The sequence below is a fragment of the Mixophyes fleayi genome, chromosome 6 (assembly GCF_038048845.1).
Source record: "Mixophyes fleayi isolate aMixFle1 chromosome 6, aMixFle1.hap1, whole genome shotgun sequence".
Taxonomy (NCBI): Eukaryota; Metazoa; Chordata; class Amphibia; order Anura; family Limnodynastidae; genus Mixophyes; species Mixophyes fleayi.
In genome coordinates this window covers 217,371,944-217,396,659 of record NC_134407.1, presented here as the reverse complement: position 1 = coordinate 217,396,659, position 24,716 = coordinate 217,371,944, and the positions used below count along the sequence as shown (strand labels likewise).

General features: G+C 44.6%; 1 protein-coding gene across 1 annotated transcript in view; it reads left to right on the top strand.

The window, feature by feature from the left end:
• The window catches only part of LOC142095488 (uncharacterized), a 307,911-nt gene that overhangs the window by 198,803 nt on the left and 84,392 nt on the right, over positions 1-24,716 (top strand). The window contains exons 9-10 of the mRNA XM_075178433.1: positions 21,092-21,189; positions 21,312-21,423. Coding sequence (XP_075034534.1) covers positions 21,092-21,189; positions 21,312-21,423 — 210 coding nt within the window. The remainder of the gene's footprint in view (positions 1-21,091; positions 21,190-21,311; positions 21,424-24,716) is intronic.

The window sequence follows — 24,716 nt, the reverse complement described above, 5'->3', positions numbered from 1 at the left end:
GCTGCGGAATTAGTAGCGCTATATAAATAAATTGTGATGATGATAACACAGTAAGAAATAACATTTGTAGGTAACCACATGACACCAGGCCCCTTGTCACAGTACATGGCCATTCACAGGGTGTTCATAATCTCCATTAAGAGCCTCATATTTATCCAGATATTTTATTATAACTTTACAATGTTTAATACACTGATTTCTCTTATTTGGATTACATTCTCTTCAGTGTATAATGTGCGCTCCTCCATTCAGCAGTGATGCCTATACATACATTATTTAATGTTTTCTTATTTAATACATCCTGTCTGTGTATGTTTAACATTGTGATTTTATTGTTTTGAATATATTTTCACACATTAAATGTTGTCATTTCCTTTACTCATAGACATTATAATATACATGTTGATATAAATGTGCCAGTTTTGCCCCAGTTGGAAAGCTCCCTGTATATTACACAGTTAGTTATTTGTAAAACTGATGAGCCCTGAACTAATGACAACATTTTATACCGTAATGCAGCGGTTCCCAAAGTGTGCGCCGCGGCTCCCAGGGGTGCCGCGGCATTGTCACTGGGGTGCCGCGAGCCAGCCATAGGAAAAAACAAAGAGCACATAAATTTACCAATCCGCGCGGCGACGGGACCCAGCAGACTCCTCTCTCCCACAGCTGTCACTGACGTCGATATTCAGTGACAGCTGCGGGAGAGAGGAGTCTGCTGGGTCCTGGCACCGCGCGGATTGGTAAGTTTATGTGCTCTTTGTTTTTTCCTATGGCTGGCTCGCGGCAGAGGAGTGAGAGGCAGGGAGACAGAGGGGCACAGCGGGGCAGACAGAAGTGTGACAGAGGGGCAGAGGAGTGTGACAGAGGGGCGGGCAGAGGAGTGTGACAGAGGGGCAGACAGCGGGGCAGAGGAGTGTGACAGAGGGGCAGACAGGGGCAGAGGAGGGTGATAGCGGGGCAGAGGAGGGGGACATCGTGAGTGGGGCAGTGGAGGGGGACACAGCATGACAGGGGCAGAGGAGGAGGACAGCGTGACAGGGGCAGAGGAGGAGGACAGCGTGACAGGGGCAGTGGAGGGGGACACAGCATGAGGGGGCAGTGGAGGGGGACACAGCGTGAGAGGGGCAGTGGAGGGGGACACAGCGTGAGAGGGGCAGTGGAGGGGGACACAGCGTGAGAGGGGCAGTGGAGGGGGACACAGCGTGAGAGAGGGCAGTGGAGGGGGGACACAGCGTGAGAGAGGGCAGTGGAGGGGGGACACAGCGTGAGAGAGGGCAGTGGAGGGGGGACACAGCGTGAGAGAGGGCAGTGGAGGGGGGACAGCGTGACAGAGAGCAGAGGAGGGGGGACAGCGTGACAGAGAGCAGAGGAGGGGGGACAGCGTGACAGAGAGCAGAGGAGGGGGGACAGCGTGACAGAGAGCAGAGGAGGGGGGACAGCGTGACAGAGGGGGCAGTGTGAGAGAGGGCAGTGTGTCTGGATGCAGAGGGGGCAGTGTGTCTGGATGCAGAGGGGGCATTTTTGCATACAACTAAAGAAGTATTTCTGTCCTGACCTAAATGTTGGTGGTGGTACAGGGGATAGGTCATAGGTGAGGAGTACTGTAATAATAATGGTGGTGGTGGTACAGGGGATAGGTCATAGATGAGTAGTACTGTAATAATGGTGGTGGTACAGGGGATAGGTCATAGATGAGGAGTACTGTAATAATGTTGGTGGTGGTACAGGGGATAGGTCATAGATGAGGAGTACTGTAATATTGTTGGTGGTGGTACAGGGGATAGGTCATAGATGATGAGTACTATAATGGTGGTGGTACAGGGGATAGGTCATAGATGAGTAGTACTGTAATAATGGTGGTGGTACAGGGGATAGGTCATAGATGAGAAGTAGTAATAATGTTGGTGGTGGTACAGGGGATAGGTCATAGATGAGGAGTACTGTAATAATGTTGGTGGAGGTACAGGGGATAGGTCATAGATGAGGAGTACTGTAATAATGTTGGTGGTGGTACAGGGGATAGGTCATAGATGATGAGTACTGTAATAATGGTGGTGGTACAGGGGATAGGTCATAGATGAGTAGTACTGTAATAATGGTGGTGGTACAGGGGATAGGTCATAGATGAGTACTGTAATGTTGGTGGTGGTACAGGGGATAGGTCATAGATGAGGAGTACTGTAATAATGGTGGTGGTGGTACAGGGGATAGGTCATAGATGAGGAGTAGTAATAATGTTGGTGGGGGTACAGGGGATAGGTCATAGATGAGAAGTACTGTAATAATGTTGGTGGTGGTACAGGGGATAGGTCATAGATGATGAGTACTATAATGGTGGTGGTACAGGGGATAGGTCATAGATGAGGAGTACTGTAATAATGTTGGTGGAGGTACAGGGGATAGGTCATAGATGAGGAGTACTGTAATAATGGTGGTGGTACAGGGGATAGGTCATAGATGAGTAGTACTGTAATAATGGTGGTGGTGGTAAAGGGGATAGGTCATAGATGAGAAGTAGTAATAATGTTGGTGGTGGTACAGGGGATAGGTCATAGATGAGGAGTACTGTAATAATGTTGGTGGTGGTACAGGGGATCGGTCATAGATGAGGAGTAGTAATAATGTTGGTGGTGGTGGTACAGGGGATAGGTCATAGATGAGGAGTACTGTAATAATGGTGGTGGTGGTACAGGGGATAGGTCATAGATGAGAAGTAGTAATAATGTTGGTGGTGGTACAGGGGATAGGTCATAGATGAGAAGTAGTAATAATGTTGGTGGTGGTACAGGGTTATGTCATAGATGAGGAGTACTGTAATATTGTTGGTGGTGGTACAGGGGATAGGTCATAGATGAGGAGTACTGTAATAATGGTGGTGGTACAGGGGATAGGTCATAGATGAGTAGTACTGTAATAATGGTGGTGGTACAGGGGATAGGTCCTAGATGAGGAGTACTGTAATAATGATGGTGGTGGTACAGGGGATAGGTCATAGATGAGGAGTACTGTAATAATGTTGGTGGTGGTACAGGGGATAGGTCATAGATGAGGAGTACTGTAATAATGTTGGTGGTGGTACAGGGGATCGGTCATAGATGAGGAGTAGTAATAATGTTGGTGGTGGTGGTACAGGGGATAGGTCATAGATGAGGAGTACTGTAATAATGGTGGTGGTGGTGGTACAGGGGATAGGTCATAGATGAGAAGTAGTAATAATGTTGGTGGTGGTACAGGGGATAGGTCATAGATGAGAAGTAGTAATAATGTTGGTGGTGGTACAGGGTTATGTCATAGATGAGGAGTACTGTAATATTGTTGGTGGTGGTACAGGGGATAGGTCATAGATGAGGAGTACTGTAATAATGGTGGTGGTACAGGGGATAGGTCATAGATGAGTAGTACTGTAATAATGGTGGTGGTACAGGGGATAGGTCCTAGATGAGGAGTACTGTAATAATGATGGTGGTGGTACAGGGGATAGGTCATAGATGAGGAGTACTGTAATAATGTTGGTGGTGGTACAGGGGATAGGTCATAGATGAGGAGTACTGTAATAATGTTGGTGGTGGTACAGGGATAAGTCATAGATGAGGAGTAGTAATAATGGTGGTGGTGGTACAGGGGATAGGTCATAGATGAGGAGTAGTAATAATGGTGGTGGTGGTACAGGGGATAGGTCATAGATGAGGAGTACTGTAATAATGTTGGTGGTGGTACAGGGATAGGTCATAGATGAGGAGTAGTAATAATGTTGGTGGTGGTACAGGGGATAGGTCGTAGATGAGGAGTAGTAATAATGATGGTGGTGGTACAGGGGATAGGTTATAGATGAGGAGTAGTAATAATGATGGTGGTGGTACAGGGGATAGGTCATAGATGAGGAGTAGTAATAATGATGGTGGTGGTACAGGGGATAGGTCATAGATGAGGAGTAGTAATAATGGTGGTGGTGGTACAGGGGATAGGTCATAGATGAGGAGTACTGTAATAATGGTGGTGGTGGTACAGGGGATAGGTCATAGATGAGGAGTAGTAATAATGGTGGTGGTGGTACAGGGGATAGGTCATAGATGAGGAGTAGTAATAATGTTGGTGATGGTACAGGGGATAGGTCATAGATGAGGAGTACTGTAATATTGTTGGTGATGGTGGTACAGGGGATAGGTCATAGATGAGGAGTAGTAATAATGTTGGTGGTGGTACAGGGGATAGGTCATAGATGAGGATACTGTAATAATGTTGGTGGCGGTACAGGGAATAGGTCATAGATGAGGAGTAGTAATAATGATGGTGGTGGTACAGGGGATAGGTCATAGATGAGGAGTACTGTAATAATGTTGGTGGTAGTACAAGGGATAGGTCATAGATGAGGAGTAGTAATAATGATGGTGGTGGTGGTACAGGGGATAGGTCATAGATGAGGAGTACTGTAATAATGTTGGTGGTGGTACAGGGGATAGGTCATAGATGAGGAGTAGTAATAATGATGGTGGTGGTACAGGGGATAGGTCATAGATGAAGAGTACTGTAATAATAATGATGTTGGTGGTGGTACAGGGGATAGGTCATAGATGAGGAGTAGTAATAATGATGGTGGTGGTACAGGGGATAGGTCATAGATGAGGAGTAGTAATAATGTTGGTGATGGTACAGGGTTAGGTCATAGATGAGGAGTAGTAATAATGATTGTGGTGGTACAGGGTTAGGTCATAGATGAGGAGTAGTAATAATGATGGTGGTGGTACAGGGGATAGGTCATAGATGAGGAGTAGTAATAATGGTGGTGGTGGTACAGGGGATAGGTCATAGATGAGGAGTAGTAATAATGGTGGTGGTGGTACAGGGGATAGGTCATAGATGAGGAGTAGTAATAATGATGGTGGTGGTACAGGGGATAGGTCATAGATGAGGAGTAGTAATAATGATGGTGGTGGTACAGGGGATAGGTCATAGATGAGGAATACTGTAATAATGGTGGTGGTGGTACAGGGGATAGGTCATAGATGAGGAGTAGTAATAATGGTGGTGGTGGTACAGGGGATAGGTCATAGATGAGGAGTAGTAATAATGTTGGTGATGGTACAGGGATAGGTCATAGATGAGGAGTAGTAATAATGATGGTGGTGGTACAGGGTTAGGTCATAGATGAGGACTAGTAATAATGATGGTGGTGGTACAGGGGATAGGTCATAGATTAGGAGTACTGTAATAATGTTGGTGGTAGTACAAGGGATAGGTCATAGATGAGGAGTAGTAATAATGATGGTGGTGGTGGTACAGGGGATAGGTCATAGATGAGGAGTACTGTAATAATGTTGGTGGTGGTACAGGGTTAGGTCATAGATGAGGAGTAGTAATAATGATGGTGGTGGTACAGGGGATAGGTCATAGATGAGTAGTAATAATGATGGTGGTGGTACAGGGTATAGGTCATAGATGAGGAGTAGTAATAATGATGGTGGTGGTACAGGGTTAGGTCATAGATGAGGAGTACAGTAATAATGTTGGTGGCGGTACAGGGGATAGGTCATAGATGAGGAGTAGTAATAATGTTGGTGGTGGTACAGGGGATAGGTCATAGATGAGGAGTAGTAATAATGATGGTGGTGGTACAGGGTTAGGTCATAGATGAGGAGTAGTAATAATGATGGTGGTGGTGGTACAGGGGATAGGTCATAGATGAGGAGTAGTAATAATGATGGCGGTGGTACAGGGTTAGGTCATAGATGAGGAGTAGTAATAATGATGGTGGTGGTACAGGGTTAGGTCATAGATGAGGAGTAGTAATAATGATGGTGGTGGTACAGGGGATAGGTCATAGATGAGGAGTAGTAATAATGATGGTGGTGGTACAGGGTATAGGTCATAGATGAGGAGTAGTAATAATGATGGTGGTGGTACAGGGTTAGGTCATAGATGAGGAGTACAGTAATAATGTTGGTGGCGGTACAGGGGATAGGTCATAGATGAGGAGTACTGTAATAATGTTGGTGGTAGTACAAGGGATAGGTCATAGATGAGGAGTAGTAATAATGATGGTGGTGGTGGTACAGGGGATAGGTCATAGATGAGGAGTACTGTAATAATGTTGGTGGTGGTACAGGGTTAGGTCATAGATGAGGAGTACTGTAATAATGTTGGTGGTAGTACAAGGGATAGGTTATAGATGAGGCGTAGTAATAATGGTGGTGGTACAGGGTTAGGTCATAGATGAGGAGTAGTAATAATGATGGTGGTGGTACAGGGGATAGGTCATAGATGAGTAGTAATAATGATGGTGGTGGTACAGGGTATAGGTCATAGATGAGGAGTAGTAATAATGATGGTGGTGGTACAGGGTTAGGTCATAGATGAGGAGTACAGTAATAATGTTGGTGGCGGTACAGGGGATAGGTCATAGATGAGGAGTAGTAATAATGTTGGTGGTGGTACAGGGGATAGGTCATAGATGAGGAGTAGTAATAATGATGGTGGTGGTACAGGGTTAGGTCATAGATGAGGAGTAGTAATAATGATGGTGGTGGTGGTACAGGGGATAGGTCATAGATGAGTAGTAGTAATAATGATGGTGGTGGTGGTACAGGGTTAGGTCATAGATGATGAGAAGTAGTAATAATGTTGGTGGTGGTACAGGGGATAGGTCATATATAAGGAGTAGTAATAATGATGGTGGTGGTACAGGGGATAGGTCATAGATGAGGAGTAGTAATAATGGTGGTGGTGGTACAGGGGATAGGTCATAGATGAGGAGTAGTAATAATGTTGGTGGTGGTACAGGGGATAGGTCATAGATGAGGAATACTGTAATAATGGTGGTGGTGGTACAGGGGATAGGTCATAGATGAGGAGTAGTAATAATGGTGGTGGTGGTACAGGGGATAGGTCATAGATGAGGAGTAGTAATAATGTTGGTGATGGTACAGGGTTAGGTCATAGATGAGGAGTAGTAATAATGATGGTGGTGGTACAGGGTTAGGTCATAGATGAGGACTAGTAATAATGATGGTGGTGGTACAGGGGATGGGTCATAGATGAGGAGTACTGTAATAATGTTGGTGGTAGTACAAGGGATAGGTCATAGATGAGGAGTAGTAATAATGATGGTGGTGGTGGTACAGGGGATAGGTCATAGATGAGGAGTACTGTAATAATGTTGGTGGTGGTACAGGGTTAGGTCATAGATGAGGAGTACTGTAATAATGTTGGTGGTAGTACAAGGGATAGGTTATAGATGAGGCGTAGTAATAATGGTGGTGGTACAGGGTTAGGTCATAGATGAGGAGTAGTAATAATGATGGTGGTGGTACAGGGGATAGGTCATAGATGAGTAGTAATAATGATCGTGGTGGTACAGGGTATAGGTCATAGATGAGGAGTAGTAATAATGATGGTGGTGGTACAGGGTTAGGTCATAGATGAGGAGTACAGTAATAATGTTGGTGGCGGTACAGGGGATAGGTCATAGATGAGGAGTAGTAATAATGTTGGTGGTGGTACAGGGGATAGGTCATAGATGAGGAGTAGTAATAATGATGGTGGTGGTACAGGGTTAGGTCATAGATGAGGAGTACTGTAATAATGTTGGTGGTGGTACAGGGTTAGGTCATAGATGAGAAGTACAGTAATAATGGTGGTGGTGGTACAGGGTTAGGTCATATATGAGGAGTACAGTAATAATGTTGGTGGCGGTACAGGGGATAGGTTATAGATGAGGAGTAGTAATAATGGTGGTGGTGGTACAGGGGATAGGTCATAGATGAGGAATACTGTAATAATGGTGGTGGTACAGGGGATAGGTCATAGATGAGGACTACTGTAATAATGGTGGTGGTGGTACAGGGGACAGGTCATAGATGAGGAGTACTGTAATAATGTTGGTGGTGGTACAGGAGATGGTTTATAGATGAGGAGTACTGTAATAATGGTGGTGGTGGTACAGGGGATAGGTTATAGATGAGGAGTACTGTAATAATGTTGGTGGTGGTACAGGAGATAGGTTATAGATGAGGAGTACTGTAATAATGTTGGTGGTGGTACAGGGGATAGGTCATAGATGAGGAGTACTGTAATAATGTTGGTGGTGGTACAGGGGATAGGTCATAGATGAGGAGTACTGTAATAATGGTGGTGGCGGTACAGGGGATAGGTCATAGATGAGTACTGTAATAATGTTGGTGGCGGTACAGGGGATAGGTCATAGATGAGGAGTACTGTAATAATGTTGGTGGCGGTACAGGGGATAGGTCATAGATGAGGAGTACTGTAATAATGTTGGTGGCGGTACAGGGGATAGGTCATAGATGAGGAGTACTGTAATTATGGTGGTGGTGGTACAGGGGATAGGTTATAGATGAGGAGTACTGTAATAATGTTGGTGGCGGTACAGGGGATAGGTCATAGATGAGGAGTAGTAATAATGTTGGTGGTGGTACAGGGGATAGGTCATAGATGAGGAGTACTGTAATTATGGTGGTGGTGGTACAGGGGATAGGTCATAGATGAGGAGTACGTAATAATGGTGGTGGTGGTACAGGGGATAGGTCATAGATGAGGGTACTGTAATAATGGTGGTGGTGGTACAGGGGATAGGTCATAGATGAGGAGTACTGTAATAATGTTGGTGGTGGTACAGGGGATAGGTCATAGATGAGGAGTACTGTAATAATGGGGGTGGTGGTACAGGGGATAGGTCATAGATAAGGAGTACTGTAATAATGGGGGTGGTGGTACAGGGGATAGGTCATAGATGAGGAGTACTGTAATAATGGGGGTGGTGGTACAGGGGATAGGTCATAGATGAGGAGTACTGTAATAATGGTACAGCAGAGGTGAGGATTAGCATTGTGTAGTAATTACCGTAGAGAATATATGACAGTGATATCATGTATTGCATTTATTTCATTACCCTACTGTCATATATTCTCCAGTAACTAATAAGTAAGTAATCAATTACTCGTTGGTAGAAGTGGTCTCTACATTTCTATTGAGGAAATAAATGACTCCTCATCATTTTAAAGACTATTTCTGTCCATAGAAGAGTTTGGCACAATGTATATATTATGTCACTATAATTACCCCACGCTGCTGTCACCCTCTACACTGCTATGTAATTACCCCACGCTGCTGTCACCCTCTACACTGCTATATAATTACCCCACGCTGCTGTCACCCTCTTCACTGCTATATAATTACCCCACGCTGCTGTCACCCTCTACACTGCTATATAATTACCCCACGCTGCTGTCACCCTCTACACTGCTATATAATTACCCCACGCTGCTGTCACCCTCTACACTGCTATATAATTACCCCACGCTGCTGTCACCCTCTACACTGCTATATAATTACCCCACGCTGCTGTCACCCTCTACACTGCTATATAATTACCCCACACTGCTGTCACCCTCTACACTGCTATATAATTACCCCACACTGCTGTCACCCTCTACACTGCTATATAATTACCCCACGCTGCTGTCACCCTCTACACTGCTATATAATTACCCCACGCTGCTGTCACCCTCTACACTGCTATATAATTACCCCACGCTGCTGTCACCCTCTACACTGCTATATAATTACCCCACGCTGCTGTCACCCTCTACACTGCTATATAATTACCCCACGCTGCTGTCACCCTCTACACTGCTATATAATTACCCCACGCTGCTGTCACCCTCTACACTGCTATATAATTACCCATCCTGCTGTCATATTTTACTTTTATTCTACTATTCAAACTTTAAATTTTTAGTGTATGACATAAATATAATTACCCTAAGGTTCGAATTGCAGTCTAGATAGAATACATGTCATATATGACAACAGCAGAACCTACTTCACCGCTTGTCTGACCTCTGTCTTGTGCACATGGCCAACCCTTAAGTGACACTAAGTGAAGGTCAGTGGACACAGGTGACAGAATTAGAAGAGTTGCTTCATCACCCATTTACAGTGACTTAAAAATGACCAACTGAGGACTTAACTCCAGACATTTACTTGGAGGGATGAATGATCCCAGCCCTTCTAGTAAATCATTGTGTGTGTCAGGTTCCTATAAGGTGTGAGGATGTCACTGTCTATTTCTCCATGCAGGAGTTGGAGTATTTAGAAGGACTCAAGGATCTGTACAAGGACGTGATGATGGAGAATTATCAAACCATCACATCTCTGGGTAAGAGGAGACTTTTATTTTTAATAATGGAGAGAGCAGTGATGAGGACTACCTAGATACACGTGTGTGTTTCCTACAGATATATCCAGTAACAGAAATACCCCAGAGAGATGTCCCCGTCCTCTTTATTCCCAGGATTGTACAGAGGAAAATCACAGTATCCGACAGGAGCATCAGGTAGACGGAATTTAAGGTTTTACAATATAGCAAAATGACTTTTCACTATATCATCTGTAGATCAGCTGTGTGGGTCTTATACACTGATATTCTACTGTTTTATGAAATCAAACATTATTACTGGGTTATTTTACAGTTGTATGGTTTATTTAGGGTGAAGCCCTTACTGATATTAAGAAGGAAGATATAGATGGAGAAGATACATATGTGAGGGGTGATCAGCAGTGTAAGGAGGAGGAAATCCCTACAGATATCAGCACAGGTCAGTAATAAATACTTATTACAGCAAAGAGTCACATTTTCTCCTTGTTCAGTCACTACAATAATCTCTTATTCTACACCCTCCTCCGTCAGTACAAACAGATGAGTCGGCAGTCATCAGTCCTTATTAGACGTCTGTTCCCCTCCTCACATCATATCATTGTGCTACCAGCCCAGAGATCTGAGCAGTCTCCTCCCCACACTCTCTGATGAGTCTCATACATGATCCTCCCTGTGCACTTCCACGTGTGACATTATCTATGATCGGACCCTGTAATGATTACATTCTCTTCATTTTATTTAAAGCAACCTATATACTAGCACTATAACTGTGTACAAATCAGCACATTTAACAGAATTTATTCAGATCATGAGCAAAGCTTTTATGGAGAAACAACAACATACTGCCCAAGAAGACAATCATGTTCAACAGGATATTGGTGAATTCTTCTGAAACTCCAAGTGGAGGCTTCTCACCAGCAGACATAGCTGGAACTAGAGAAACTAACACAGTCCTCAGCTTCAAATTCTCCCCAACCAATGACCTTGGTGTTGTCTACTGATAATTCATAGGTCTCAGAGGAGGATATCTGGACTTAGTTGTGCTCGCTTCTTGCCAAGAAAATCAATCTTTTTTAATAAACAGGGTATTAATGCTCACAAAGTTTATATTTGTGCACTTAGAAGGAATCACCATGAGGTTTCATGGTGTTAAGGGGACACATGGGACTTTTGAAGATGTTATCCCCTCTTTTCGTAAAGCAGTAGAGTTATAAATAATTTCTCTTTCATCCAGTCTGGGGGACACTGCTTTACCATGGGTTGTGGAGGGGAGCTGGGAGTTGGCACCTAACTAGTTAACTTTAGTGCTGCTGATAGACCCCTCCCCTCTACAATCCCCCTGCCTCTTCCTGTACAATCCAGTTTTTTTTAGGTGCCCTGGAGTTGGGCAGCCTTTTTGTTTAGTGCTTAGTTTAATGTTAAGAAATTTTCTTTTTTTCTTTTACTTTTTACTTTTTTCTTTCAGGTGGCAGCGCTGGAGTGTGTTCTACTATAGAGAACACACTCACAGCTTGGCAGCGCAGGCATTCCCCTGTCAGCTGAGAGCCAGCGGTTCTCACTGACAGGGACCAAAGTACAGAGTGCCTGATTGAAGGGAGTGACAAGCGGTCTCATGGACCGCTGCACTCCTACAGCCTCCCCGTTAACCAGCGCTGCCATTACAGGCATAGAGCGCCGGTTATCGGATAATGAAAATGGCGGCGGCCATCTTGGATTTCGTCAGCAGCGCTGAAAAGAGGAGAAGGGGGCTAAACCAAGATTTCCCCCTCAGATATAGGAGGGGGGCGTCGGAAAGGTACCGCTGCGGAGACCTCTGTCCTGGGAAGAGGAACTAATAGAGGTCTCCACAAAATCTGCCACCAAAAGCCGTTTTTTCCTATGGATTTTAACAAGCAGGAACATCGGCATCAAGGAAGAGGGGGGAGCTAAAACATAGAGTCCCCCCCCCTTCCTACAGAGAAAGAGAGAGATGGACTGTCCCAGGGTTCTGGCGCCAAAGCAGAAGCCCGGGAACAGGAACAGAGCGGAGGGAGAGCACAGACTGCTGTTGGACTTCTCCCTGTCTTGGTGGCCCTTGGGCTAAGTACAAGCTTATTTAAACACATATTTGCTGTTTTATTACTGGCTTAGCAGGTTTACATTATAGTCTCCTGCTAGCCTAAAATATTATGGTGTTTAAAATATTCAAGTACAACTTTTTCAAAGACATTAGTTGATTACTTGTAATTTACTCTGTTCTTTTATATATATTTCTCTCTCTCTCTCTCTCTCTCTCTCTCTCTCTCTCTCTCTCTCTCTCTCTCTCTCTCTCTCTCTCTTCTTTATCTCTATCTGTATATTCAGCTAGATTGATTTTGTGTGATTGGTGTGCCTTCCTTTATATAAAATGTCAGATAAGGGAAAGGGCCCTATGGCAAAATATTTCACATGTTCTAAATGTCATGTAAAATTACCGTGTGGGCAGAAGGATCCTTTGGCGCTCTGCGCTGCATGCGAAGCAGGGGCCCCCTCTGTGCAAAGCCAGCAGGTTACAGCCCTTTCGTCTGAGGAACCGGCCTGGGTAACCTCCCTAACACAGTCGGTTACCTCCCTAGCCAAAATGGTTTTTCAATCAAATCAGTTGCTATCAACTGTGGCAACTTCGGTGGCTAGCAATACTAATACGCATTCAGACCCCCAGGCTTTCTCAGATGCCAGTGGATCGAGTTTGCCGGGAGCTTCCACATCACAGGCTGACCCAGCCCCTGCTAATACAGACCCGGCTTGGTCTACAGCCTTTTTGAAGGGATTAAACAAGCTTAACCAGTTGCTAGATTCCTCTAATACCCCGCCTGCTAAGAGAAGGAGGTTTAGATCGGTAAATCCCCTTGTGGTCCTTTCAGATTCGGAGGAAGAGTCTGAGGAAGAGGGGGAAATCCATTCGGATGCTGGCCATAGTCATTCCTCAGAGCAGGAAGTGTACCCTAGAAACCAATTTGTTAATGATTTGGTTTTAGCGGTTAGACAGGCGCTGGACTTCCCAGAGCCGGAGGAGGTTTCCCCCAGGGACAGAAATCTGTTCAAAAAGGCCAAAACAAAAGCCAACCGTTTCCCTCCTTCTGCAGAACTCAAAGAAATTGCTGAAGGGGCTTGGAAACAACCTGAGAAAAGGTTTTTCATTCCCAAAAGGTTCGCCTCTCTGTATCCTCTTCAGGAGGAAGAGGCGACTCGCTGGGAGAGTATTCCCAAGGTAGACATTCCTATTGCTCGCCTGGCTAAACATACTCTACTCCCAGCCCCGGGTTCAGCGTCTCTCCCAGACGCCAATGACCGTAAGGTAGAATCCCAGCTCAAATCAATATTTGCGGCTGCGGGTTCTGGCTTTAGACCCACATTTGCTTCAGCCTGGGTAGCAAAAGCCATGGAAGCATGGGCAGACCAGCTGGCAGAAGCTTTACAGGACTCCGAGCTCCTTCCCCTTGCTTTGCATTTAAACGAAGCTTCGGGTATCTCTATGAGGCGGCCCAGAATTCAGCAGCGGTTTCCTCTGCTATTCAGGCGGCCTCCATTTCAGCAAGGAGAACACTATGGCTGAAATCCTGGGAAGGTGACGCTGAGTCAAAGCGCTCTGTTGAAACCATCCCCTTTTCTGCAGCGGGCTTATTCGGCCCGGAATTGGATACCCTCATTTCCCAGGCTACGGGGGGCAAAAGCACCTCTTTGCCAGTATACGCTAACAGAAGCCGCGCTCAGAGGAATAGCTCCTTCCGCCAGCCCTTTCGAGGGACTTCCTTCCAAACGGGTCAGTCCTTTAGAGGAAGACAATCTAATTACCGAGGCTCCTCCTCTAGGGGAAGATCCTCGTTTACTACCAAGCGCCAGGCCGCTAAGACCCAGGAAAAGCCTGCGTCCTGACGACCAACCTGTACTACAGGGGGCGCCAGTGGGAGGACGTCTGTCCCTGTTTCAAAAACAATGGACAGCGTCTTCCCAAGATCCTTTGATTCGGAGAATGATTGCAGAGGGGTACAGAATAGACCTATTGGGCCCGGCTCCACAGCGTTTCTTCCAGACCCCGCTACCTCAGGATCTTTTAAAAAGACGGGCTATACAGGATTGTGTCGCTTCTCTTTTACTCCAGCAGGTCATCTGCAGAGTGCCAGATGGGCAGAAAAGAAGGGGTTTTTATTCAAACCTGTTCCTAGTCAAGAAGCCGGACGGCTCCTTTCGGCCCATCCTAAACTTAAAGGGCCTCAACGTTCACTTAAGGGTGGAAAAATTTCGGATGGAATCTCTGAGGTCAGTAATAAACGGCCTAGAGATAAATCAGTTCATGGCGTCCATAGATGTAAAGGACGCTTATCTCCACATTCCCATCTGGATCCACCACCAGTCTCTCCTCAGATTCTCGCTAGGATCTGCTCACTATCAGTTTCGGGCCCTCCCCTTTGGTCTCTCAACTGCCCCAAGGGTCTTCACGAAGATTATGTCAGTTATGGCAGCATGTCTTCACCTGCAGGGAGTTCAGGTCATTCCTTACTTGGACGACCTACTCATCAAGGCTTCCTCAGAAGGTTGCCTGCGTTATCACCTGTCCCTCACCCAGGCAGTTCTCGAGGGCCACGGTTGGCTAATAAATTCAAAAAAATCCCAGTTGATCCCGTGTCAGCGCATGGTATTCCTGGGACTCATCATGGACACCAGGAGGCAGAGAGTGTTTCTCCCAGCAGAGAAAATCTCCTCTATTCAGTCGGTAACCTCCCAGGTTTTGTCTTACCCCAGACCCTCAATGCACTTGTGCATGAGGCTACTCGGAAAGATGGTGGCCTCTTTCGAGACCATTCCCTTCGGGCGAGCCCATTCTCGATGTTTCCAATGGGATCTGCTATCGAAGTGGTCAGGGTCACACCTACACCTGAAAAGTCAAAGGATCTCTCTATCTCAGAAAGCGACAGAATCTCTTCAGTGGTGGATGTGTCTGCACAACATGAGCGTGGGAAAATCCTTCGCACAATGGTCATGGATCATAGCCACGACAGACGCCAGCCTGAAGGGTTGGGGGGCGGTAATCCTTCACCTCCGACTCCAGGGAATTTGGTCGCCTCAGGAATCAACTCTACCGATAAATGTTTTGAAATTGAAGGCCATTCTCTTGGCTCTCCGGGGAGCCCAGTCTTTTCTTCAGGGCCAACCGGTCAGAATTCAGTCCGACAATGCCACGGCCGTGGCATATGTCAACAGACAAGGAGGAACCAGGAGTGCAGCGGCTATGGAGATTGCAGCCCAAATATTTGTTTGGGCAGAGCAATATGTCCCAGCAATATCGGCGGTTTTCATTCCAGGAATAGAAAACTGGGAGGCGGACTATTTAAGTCGAAACCAGCTGATGCCGGGGGAGTGGTCTCTACACCCGGATGTCTTCCAGTCTCTGGTTCTCAGGTGGGGTGTTCCGGACATAGACCTCATGGCCTCCAGACACAACCGGAAGGTCCACAAGTTTTGCGCAAGGGCAAGGGATCCCTTAGCGGCGGCAGTGGACGTTTTGACGATGTCATGGGAGTTCAGGTTGGGATACCTGTTTCCCCCAATTCCCATGCTTCCTCGAGTACTCAGACGAGTTCGGCAGGGCCTTCTGCCAGTAATTCTAGTCGCTCCCTCTTGGCCGCGCCGAGTGTGGTACGCAGACATCATATCTATGGCGGAAGGGCCGGGGTTCCGCCTTCCATATCGAATCGACCTGCTTCTGCAAGGTCCATTCCATTTCCAGAATGTACCTCAGCTCAATTTAACGGCATGGCTGTTGAAGCCAGCCTCTGGAAGGCTAGAGGTTTTTCACCCAGTGTAATTCAGACCCTGATGCGAGCCAGGAAACCTGTCTCTTCTCGTATCTATCACCGGATTTGGAGGGCCTACATTAGATGGTGCGAAAATAGGACGTTCCACTCGTCCTCTTTTCGACTTTCCCGTCTATTAGCCTTCCTTCAAAATGGCCTGGAAACAGGCCTTAGGTTAGGTTCTCTAAAGGTCCAGGTTTCGGCACTTTCTGTATTTTTTCATAAGAAATTAGCCGAATTGCCAGATATTAGGACTTTTTTCCAGGGAGTTTTACATATCCAACCTCCCTATGTCCCTCCTACTGCTCCATGGGATCTCAACATGGTCCTAGAGATGCTCAAGGGCCCCCCCTTTGAACCTTTGAGTAAGGCAGACCTAAAGTGGTTGACCTGGAAGGTCCTCTTTCTTTTGGCTATCGCTTCGGCTCGTAGAGTTTCCGAATTAGGAGCTCTGTCCTGTAGGGAACCATATTTGGTTTTCCACGAGGACAGAGCGGTGTTAAGAACTCTCCCTTCTTTCGTACCAAAAGTCGTGTCGGCTTTTCATCTCAACCAGGAAATTGTAGTTCCGGTTTTCTCATCTTCTTCCCATACGGATCAGCAATCGATGGAAAAGTTAGATGTGGTTAGGGCTCTCCGCATTTATGTGAAGAGAACTTCCCAGATTAGACGTACAGATTCTCTATTTGTCCTTTATGACGCTAATAAGAGAGGCTGGCCAGCCTCAAAACAGTCCATTGCAAGATGGATTACGTCTACCATCAGACAAGCTTATATAAGGGCTAGCCGTCCTGTGCCGGAGAGAATCACAGCCCATTCCACCAGATCGGTTGGGGCGTCATGGGCAGCAAGGAATGGTGTTTCTGCGGACCAGCTTTGCAGGGCAGCCACTTGGTCCTCTGTCCATACGTTTACTAAATTTTATCAATTTAATGTCTTTGCATCAGCAGATGCAAATTTCGCTCGTAATGCTTTACGAGCGGGATTTTCAGAGTAGTCCCACCCTTTAGGGGCTGCTTTAGAACGTCCCCATGGTAAAGCAGTGTCCCCCAGACTGGATGAAAGAGAAAAGAGGATTTATGTACTTACGTTAAATCCGTTTCTCTGATTCCGTCTGGGGGACACTGCGATCCCTCCCTTCTGTTTTTCTTCTGTGTGCTCTTGTTTGACTGCCCTTTTTTCTCCTGGGGCTTTTTAAAACAAACTGGATTGTACAGGAAGAGGCAGGGGGATTGTAGAGGGGAGGGGTCTATCAGCAGCACTAAAGTTAACTAGTTAGGTGCCAACTCCCAGCTCCCCTCCACAACCCATGGTAAAGCAGTGTCCCCCAGACGGAATCAGAGAAACGGATTTAACGTAAGTACATAAATCCTCTTTTCCATCCACACTACACACCCACATTCTGAAGACTTGGACACTGGCATAGATACAACCAGATTAGTATATGAGGGCCCCCTAAATCTATGGACCTTGAAGGCTTGTACTCTTCCTATTGGGCATCTTTAACACCCTGTTAAATCATATGGTCACTACAAAGACTGAGATTGACTGGTCCCACAGCTTTGATTTTGCTGTCATTATCAGCTCGTTTATCTCTTCAGCTGCATCGTTGATGTTGGCTATAATGAAACCACCACCCAATATTCCCTTGGATCAGTTAGGATTTGTTCCCTTTAGAGAAATACAGGTTATCGTCTCTAATGCACTTAGTCTAATCTACCTTGCTTTCTCGAGGGGTCTTCCTGCAATATTGCTTTCTGCTCACACAGAAATTTACTTTGACCGTAGACTGGGCTTTCTTGGGGGCCACGAAGACAAGTGGGAACTTTCATAACCTTATCAAATGGATCCTTGCTCTCTGAGTATGGGCAAGTGAGAGCCTCAGGTAGTGTGTCCATTCACAATACCACACAGGCCTGGCCGCTATCTCACTTGATCTTTATCGTGGTTGTTGGGGTGTCTCTATAGCATTTCACATGATGTCCAGAATATTGTATCCTGCACAGAGGACTCCAAGCAATGATGAAACAGTCTGTCTGCATTTTATTATTCCGTGTTGGTACAAACCTGCACCATGCGCTAAGAACCTAGTAGGTAAAGCATTGAGTTAAAGGGCTGCTATGTTAATAGAATTACCCCGAACTTCATTCGCCTATTGGAATGTCGAAAATTAGAGATAACCTAAACATCAGTCATCACATTATTCCCTGCCCACCATCAGGTTCCCACTCTTGCAGATTACTTTCTTTTCTCCATTACTTTGTCAGCCTTCTCTATCCACAACCTCCAGATGGTCCCACACTCCTGTGGTTCTGCCCATAATGTATCTCTACCTGCTGCACTGCTGGAGATGTGGGGACCCTAGAAATACATTGTTCCATATTTTTTTTAAATGTCCTAAATTCAAACACAATTGGTAGTTATTGATCCCCTTCTATAAAGATCTTACTGGTGTTAACATTTCTCATTGGTCCAGCCTGTTTGTTGTTGTATGTCAATAGTGTTAAAGTTGGAACATTTAAGTGAATACCGTCTTATATACTTGGTGAATGCAGCATTCCTGGTTTCCCCATCAAACTATAGGGTGCTTAGGTTAATGTACACACATCATATGATAATCATATAAAAGCTGTGTATTCCCTCTTTGTGTGTCTCCTACAGATGGATCCAGTAACATAAATACTGCTGAGAGATGTCACCGTCCTCTTTATTCCCAGGATTGTACAGAGGAAAATCACATTATCTCACAGGATTATCAGGTAGATGGAGTTTTGGGTCTCACCAAATGTGTCTTATACACTGATATTCTTCTGTTTAATCTTCGCTAATGAAATCAGATATTGTTAAAGTGTTTTTTTTTATTGTGTTGTGGGTTATCTAGGGTGCCAATCTGACTGATATTAAGATGGAATATATAGAGGGAGAAGAAGAGCCGTATGTGAGGGGTGATCAGCAGTGTAAGGAGGAGGAAATCCCTACAGATATCAGCACAGGTGAGTAATACACACTTATTACAGAAGAGAGTCACATTTTCTCCTTGTTCAGTCACTACAATAATCTCTTATTCTACACCCTCCTCCGTCAGTACAAACAGACAATAATCTCTTATTCTACACCCTCCTCCGTCAGTACAAACAGATGAGTCGGCAGTCATCAGTCCCTATTAGACATCTGTTCTCCTAACTCACATCATATCATTGTCCTACCAGCCCAGAGATCTGAGCAGTCTCCTCCCCACACTCTCTGATGAGTCTCATACATGATCCTCCCTGTGCACTTCCACGTGTGACATTATCTATGATCGGACCCTGTAATGATTACATTCTCTTCATTTTATTTAAAGCAAGCTATATACTAGCACTATAACTATGTAAAAATCAGCACATTTAACAGAATTTATTCAGATCATGAGCAAAGCTTTTATGGAGAAACAACAACATACTGCCCAAGAAGACAATCATGTTCAACAGGATATTGGTGAATTCTTCTGAAACTCCAAGTGGAGGCTTCTCACCAGCAGACATAGCTGGAACCAGAGAAACTAACACAGTCCTCCGCTTCAAATTCTCCCCAACCAATGACCTTGGTGTTGTCTACTGATAATTCATAGGTCTCAGAGGAGGATATCTGGACTTACTTGTGCTCGCTTCTTGCCGAATAAAAAAAATCAATCTTTCATAAACGGTATTAATGCTCACAAAGTTTATATTTGTGCACTTAGAAGGAATCACCATGAGGTTTCATGGTGTTAAGGGGACACATGGGACTTTTGAAGATGTTATCCCCTCTTTTCGTAAAGCAGTAGAGTTATAAATAATTTCCATCCACACTACACACTCACATTCTGAAGACTTGGACACTGGCACAGATACAACCAGATTAGTATATGAGGGCCCCCTAAATCTATGGACCTTGAAGGCTTGTACTCTTCCTATTGGGCATCTTTAACACCCTGTTAAATCATATGGTCACTACAAAGACTGAGATTGACTGTTCCCACAGCTTTGATTCTGCTGTCATTATCAGCTTGTTTATCTCTTCACCTGCATCGTTGATGTTGGCTATAATGAAACCACCACCCAATATTCCCTTGGATCAATTAGGATTTGTTCCCTTTAGAGAAATACAGGTTATCGTCTCTAATGCACTTAGTCTAATCTACCTTGCTTTTTCGAGGGGTCTTCCTGCAATATTGCTTTCTGCTCACACAGAAATTTCCTTTGACCGTAGACTGGGCTTTCTTGGGGGCCACGAAGACAAGTGGGAACTTTCATAACCTTATCAAATGGATCCTTGCTCTCTGAGTATGGGCAAGTGAGAGCCTCAGGTAGTGTGTCCATTCACAATACCACACAGGCCTGGCCGCTATCTCACTTGATCTTTATCGTGGTTGTTGGGGTGTCTCTATAGCATTTCACATGATGTCCAGAATATTGTATCCTGCACAGAGGACTCCAAGCAATGATGAAACAGTCTGTCTGCATTTTATTATTTTGTGTTGGTACAAACCTGCACCATGCTCTAAGAACCTAGTGGGTAAAGCATTGAGTTAAAGGGCTGCTATGTTAATAGAATTACCTCGAACTTCATTCGCCTATTGGAATGTCGAAAATTAGAGACAACCTAAACATCAGTCATCACATTATTCCCTGCCCACCATCAGGTTCCCACTCTTGCAGATTACTTTCTTTTCTCCATTACTTTGCCAGTCTTCTCTATCCACAACCTCCAGATGGTCCCACACTCCTATGGTTCTGCCCATAATGTATCTCTACCTGCTGCACTGCTGGAGATGTGGGGACCCTAGAAATACATTGTTCCATATTTTTTTTTGAATATCCTAAATTCAAACACAATTAGTAGTTATTGATCCCCTAATATAAAGATCTTACTAGTGTTGACATTTCTCATTTATTCAGCCTGTTTGTTGTTGTATGTCAATAGTGTTAAAGTTGGAACATTTAAGTGAATACCGTCTTATATACTTGGTGAATGCAGCATTCCTGGTTTCCCTATCAAGCTATAGGGTGCTTAGGTTAATGTACACACATCATATGATCATCATATAAAAGCTGTGTATTCCCTCTTTGTGTGTCTCCTACAGATGGATCCAGTAACATAAATACTCCTGAGAGATGTCACCGTCCTCTTCATTCCCAGGATTGTACAGAGGAAAATCACAGCATCTCACAGGATTATCAGGTAGATGGAATTTAGGGTCTCACCAAATGTGTGTTGTACACTGATATTCTTCTGTTTAATATTCGCTAATGAAATCCGATATTGTTAAAGTGTTTTTTATTATTGTGTTGTGGGTTATCTAGGGTGCCAATCTGACTGTTATTAAGATGGAATATATAGAGGGAGAAGAAGAGCCGTATGTGAGGGGTGATCAGCAATATAAGGAGGAGGAAATCCCTACAGATATCAGCACAGGTGAGTAATACACACTTATTACAGAAGAGAGTCACATATTGTCCTTGTTCAGTCACTACAACAGTCTCTTGTTCTACACCCTCCTCTGTCAGAACAAACTGTCACACACTGGACCCTCCAGGTCACGTCTGGTGCACAGAGCGGGCCTCCTCCCTGGGGTCGCCCCAGGCGTTGACGGGTGCTCCATCTACTGATAGCGGCTGCCCTGTATCTCTGCCTATTGTTCAGTTCCTGGTAACCAGCGTCATATGCTTTTCAGCTAATGTTGGTATCCTGTATCCGCTCCTTTATCTCTTCAAGTGGGAGCCTTACATCGGGAACAGATATCCTTTCTTGTTTTACCTTGTTTCTTTCTCATTTTACCTCGTACCACCAGTTATCTTGGTCCTTCCCTGACTTCAAGTGCACTCTCCTCCTCTGGATTGGTGGTCTTCCCAGGAGACAAACAATACGTGGGGTCCTGCCTGTATGTCTCGCTGTCTACATAAAGTCACTCTTCTTCAAATCTTACCCCACCGGCTGTTACTCCTTCCCTTTCTATCAAAAATCCGAGATCTTTGCCGCCTTGTCGAGCTTGGATTATTCCATTGATAATCTTCCTGGGAAAACTCTACAGCGACTTTTTTAACATCTCACCCTTCCGGAGACTCAAGTCGTGGCTGAGTATATCAAAGAAAACTTGCAGCAGAGATTCATTAAGCTTTCATGTTCTCTGGCAGATGCAGGCTTCTTCTTTGTAAAGAAAAAGGACGGTATCCTACGTCATTGCCATTATAATAATGCCATTCTGGATTATCGTTGCCTCAATTCTGTTGTCATTAAAACCACTATCTAAATCCTCTCCTTGTTCAATCACATCAAAGGAGCCAAAATCCTTCACTAAACTTGATCTTCATGGTGCCTACAATTTGATTCGCATCCGTAAAGGTGATGAGTGGAGAACAGTATTTAATACTGGAGACGTCCACTGCAAGTATTTATTGATGCACTTCATCATCTGTAATGCTCCACCTGTTTTCCAGAGCTTTGTTAATGAAATCTTCCTAGATCTACTCTACTCCTGTGTGGTCGTCAATCTGGATGACATCTTATTTTTTCTACGTATCTTGTCTCTCACTGCCTTGAAGTTTGTGAAGTCCTCTCAGGTCTACACAAACATCAGCGCTAATGTAAATTGGAGAAGTGTTCCTTCGAACTAACCCAAATGCCTTTTCTTGGATATATTGCCTCAGGTTTTGGTCTATAAATGGACCCAGAAAAGGTTTGTGCCATTCTGGAATAGCCACAACCGTGGGCCTCAAAGCTATCCAACGATTTCTCAACTTTGCCAATTACTGCAGATCGTTTATTCAGGAATACTCCACAGTAGCAGCTTCTATCATTTCTCTCACTCGTAAAGGGGTGGATTTTAAGAATTGGACCGTAGCCACATTTGAAGCATTCAATTCCCTCAAACTGGAATTGTTCTCAAACAACCTGTCACCACCATGCCATTTTTCTTGCAAGTCGATGACTCTACTGTTGGGGTAGGAACCGTACTTTCTGAGAGATCTTCTTTGGGGGCAGTTACATCCTTGCAGTTTCTTTTCTCGAAAGCTCCATCCAATGAAAATAAATTATTCAATTGGAAATATCCAACTTCTAGTAACTAAACTCGTCCTGGCTGAAAGGAGATACATTCTTGAAGGTTCCTGCTTTTCCGTAACCATCTTTACTGATATACACATAAAAATCTGCTGTATCTTCAATCTGTTCATAGTGTGAACCCTCACCCAGCCCGCTGGTCTCTGTTTTTCTCTCGATTTAATCTTCTTCATATTACCTTTTAGACCGAGGGACAAGAACAAGAAAGCTGAGGCTCTCTCTCGAGCATGTGAAGATAGTCAAAATCTTGAGGAGCCAGAAAATCGCCTTACTTTGGATCCCAAATTCCGTACCTCTATCTCTCTGGATCTTCCAGTGACGAATCCATCCTGCAAGACCTTTGTTCCGCCCAAATTTTGGAAAACATTTCAAGGGATTATTGGTTGCCAACTCTTTGTCTGGGTGTAAGGGAATTTGTTTCTGCCTGTACAACCTGTGCTCAACACAAGATCCCTTGTCAATCACCCTTCGGTTCTCTTCTTCCACTGCCCATTGCCATGATTCCATGGACACTTTGCCATGGACTTCATCACTGATCTGCCTCCCAGTAAAAATTGTAATACTATCTGGGTAGTTGTGTATTGTTTCTCTAAAATGGTCCTTTTTATTCAACTAATTGGTTTACTTTACTTTACTGCCTCAACTCTTGATAAAATCTTTATTAAAGAAATCTTTCATCTTCATGGTTGTCCTCAAGAGATTGTTTCGGACCGTGGAGTTCAATTCATTACTGAATTAACTCTGTAAATGTCTTAATTTCCATAAACTTCCCCTCTGCCTACCATCCCCCAAACGAATGTTCAAACTGAGACACTAAATCAAGATTTGGAGACTCTACACTTCTTCCGATCAAAACAATTCGAAGGATCTACTCCCGTGGGCAGAATTTTCACATAACAACCTTTTTCATGAGTCCTCCTCTTCTCCATTGTTCATGTGTATGAAAGAACTCTAGTTTCAAAATTTTCTTTCTTTCTTTCTACTCTTTGTATCAGGATTTCTCTGGTATTTAAGTCTAACGTAATTAAAATTCTCAAGAAATCCTCCAAGCACTACAAATTTATTTTTTTTGACAAAAAAAATGACGTGTTATTCCTGCTCTAAAAAAAGAGACAAAGTCTGGCTTTGAACTAGAAACATACGTTTAAAAATTCCATGTATGTATGTTTGCACCCAAGTACATTGGAATCTTCAAAATCCTTCAAATAATTAACCCAGTGGCTTTCAGTTGAAGCCACCATCTTCACTTCGCATCTCCAATACCTTCCATATGTCTTTACTGAAGCCACTCATTATAAATCGTTTTTCCACAGTGTCTTCTCGTTCATCTGTAATCAGCACTTAGCAAGGAAACAAATATGAAGTCAAGCAGATCCTCCGTTCCAGACGTTCCTGAGGAGAAGATTCAATACTTGATTGATTTGGTCCTGAAGAACGATCTTGGGTTGACTCCTCTAATACTCAATATAATAACAAACACTGTGTAGGGTGTTCGGTGCCCCCCTTAAGAGGTGGGTTACTGTCATGCGCCGGACCCTCCGACTCATTAGCTGGGGTGCGGTGCGTAAAGTGGGCCTCCTTGGTCGGGTCTCCTCCAGGCGCTGGCAGGTCCTCTATCGTCTGATGACAGCCGTCATCTTAGATTCGGA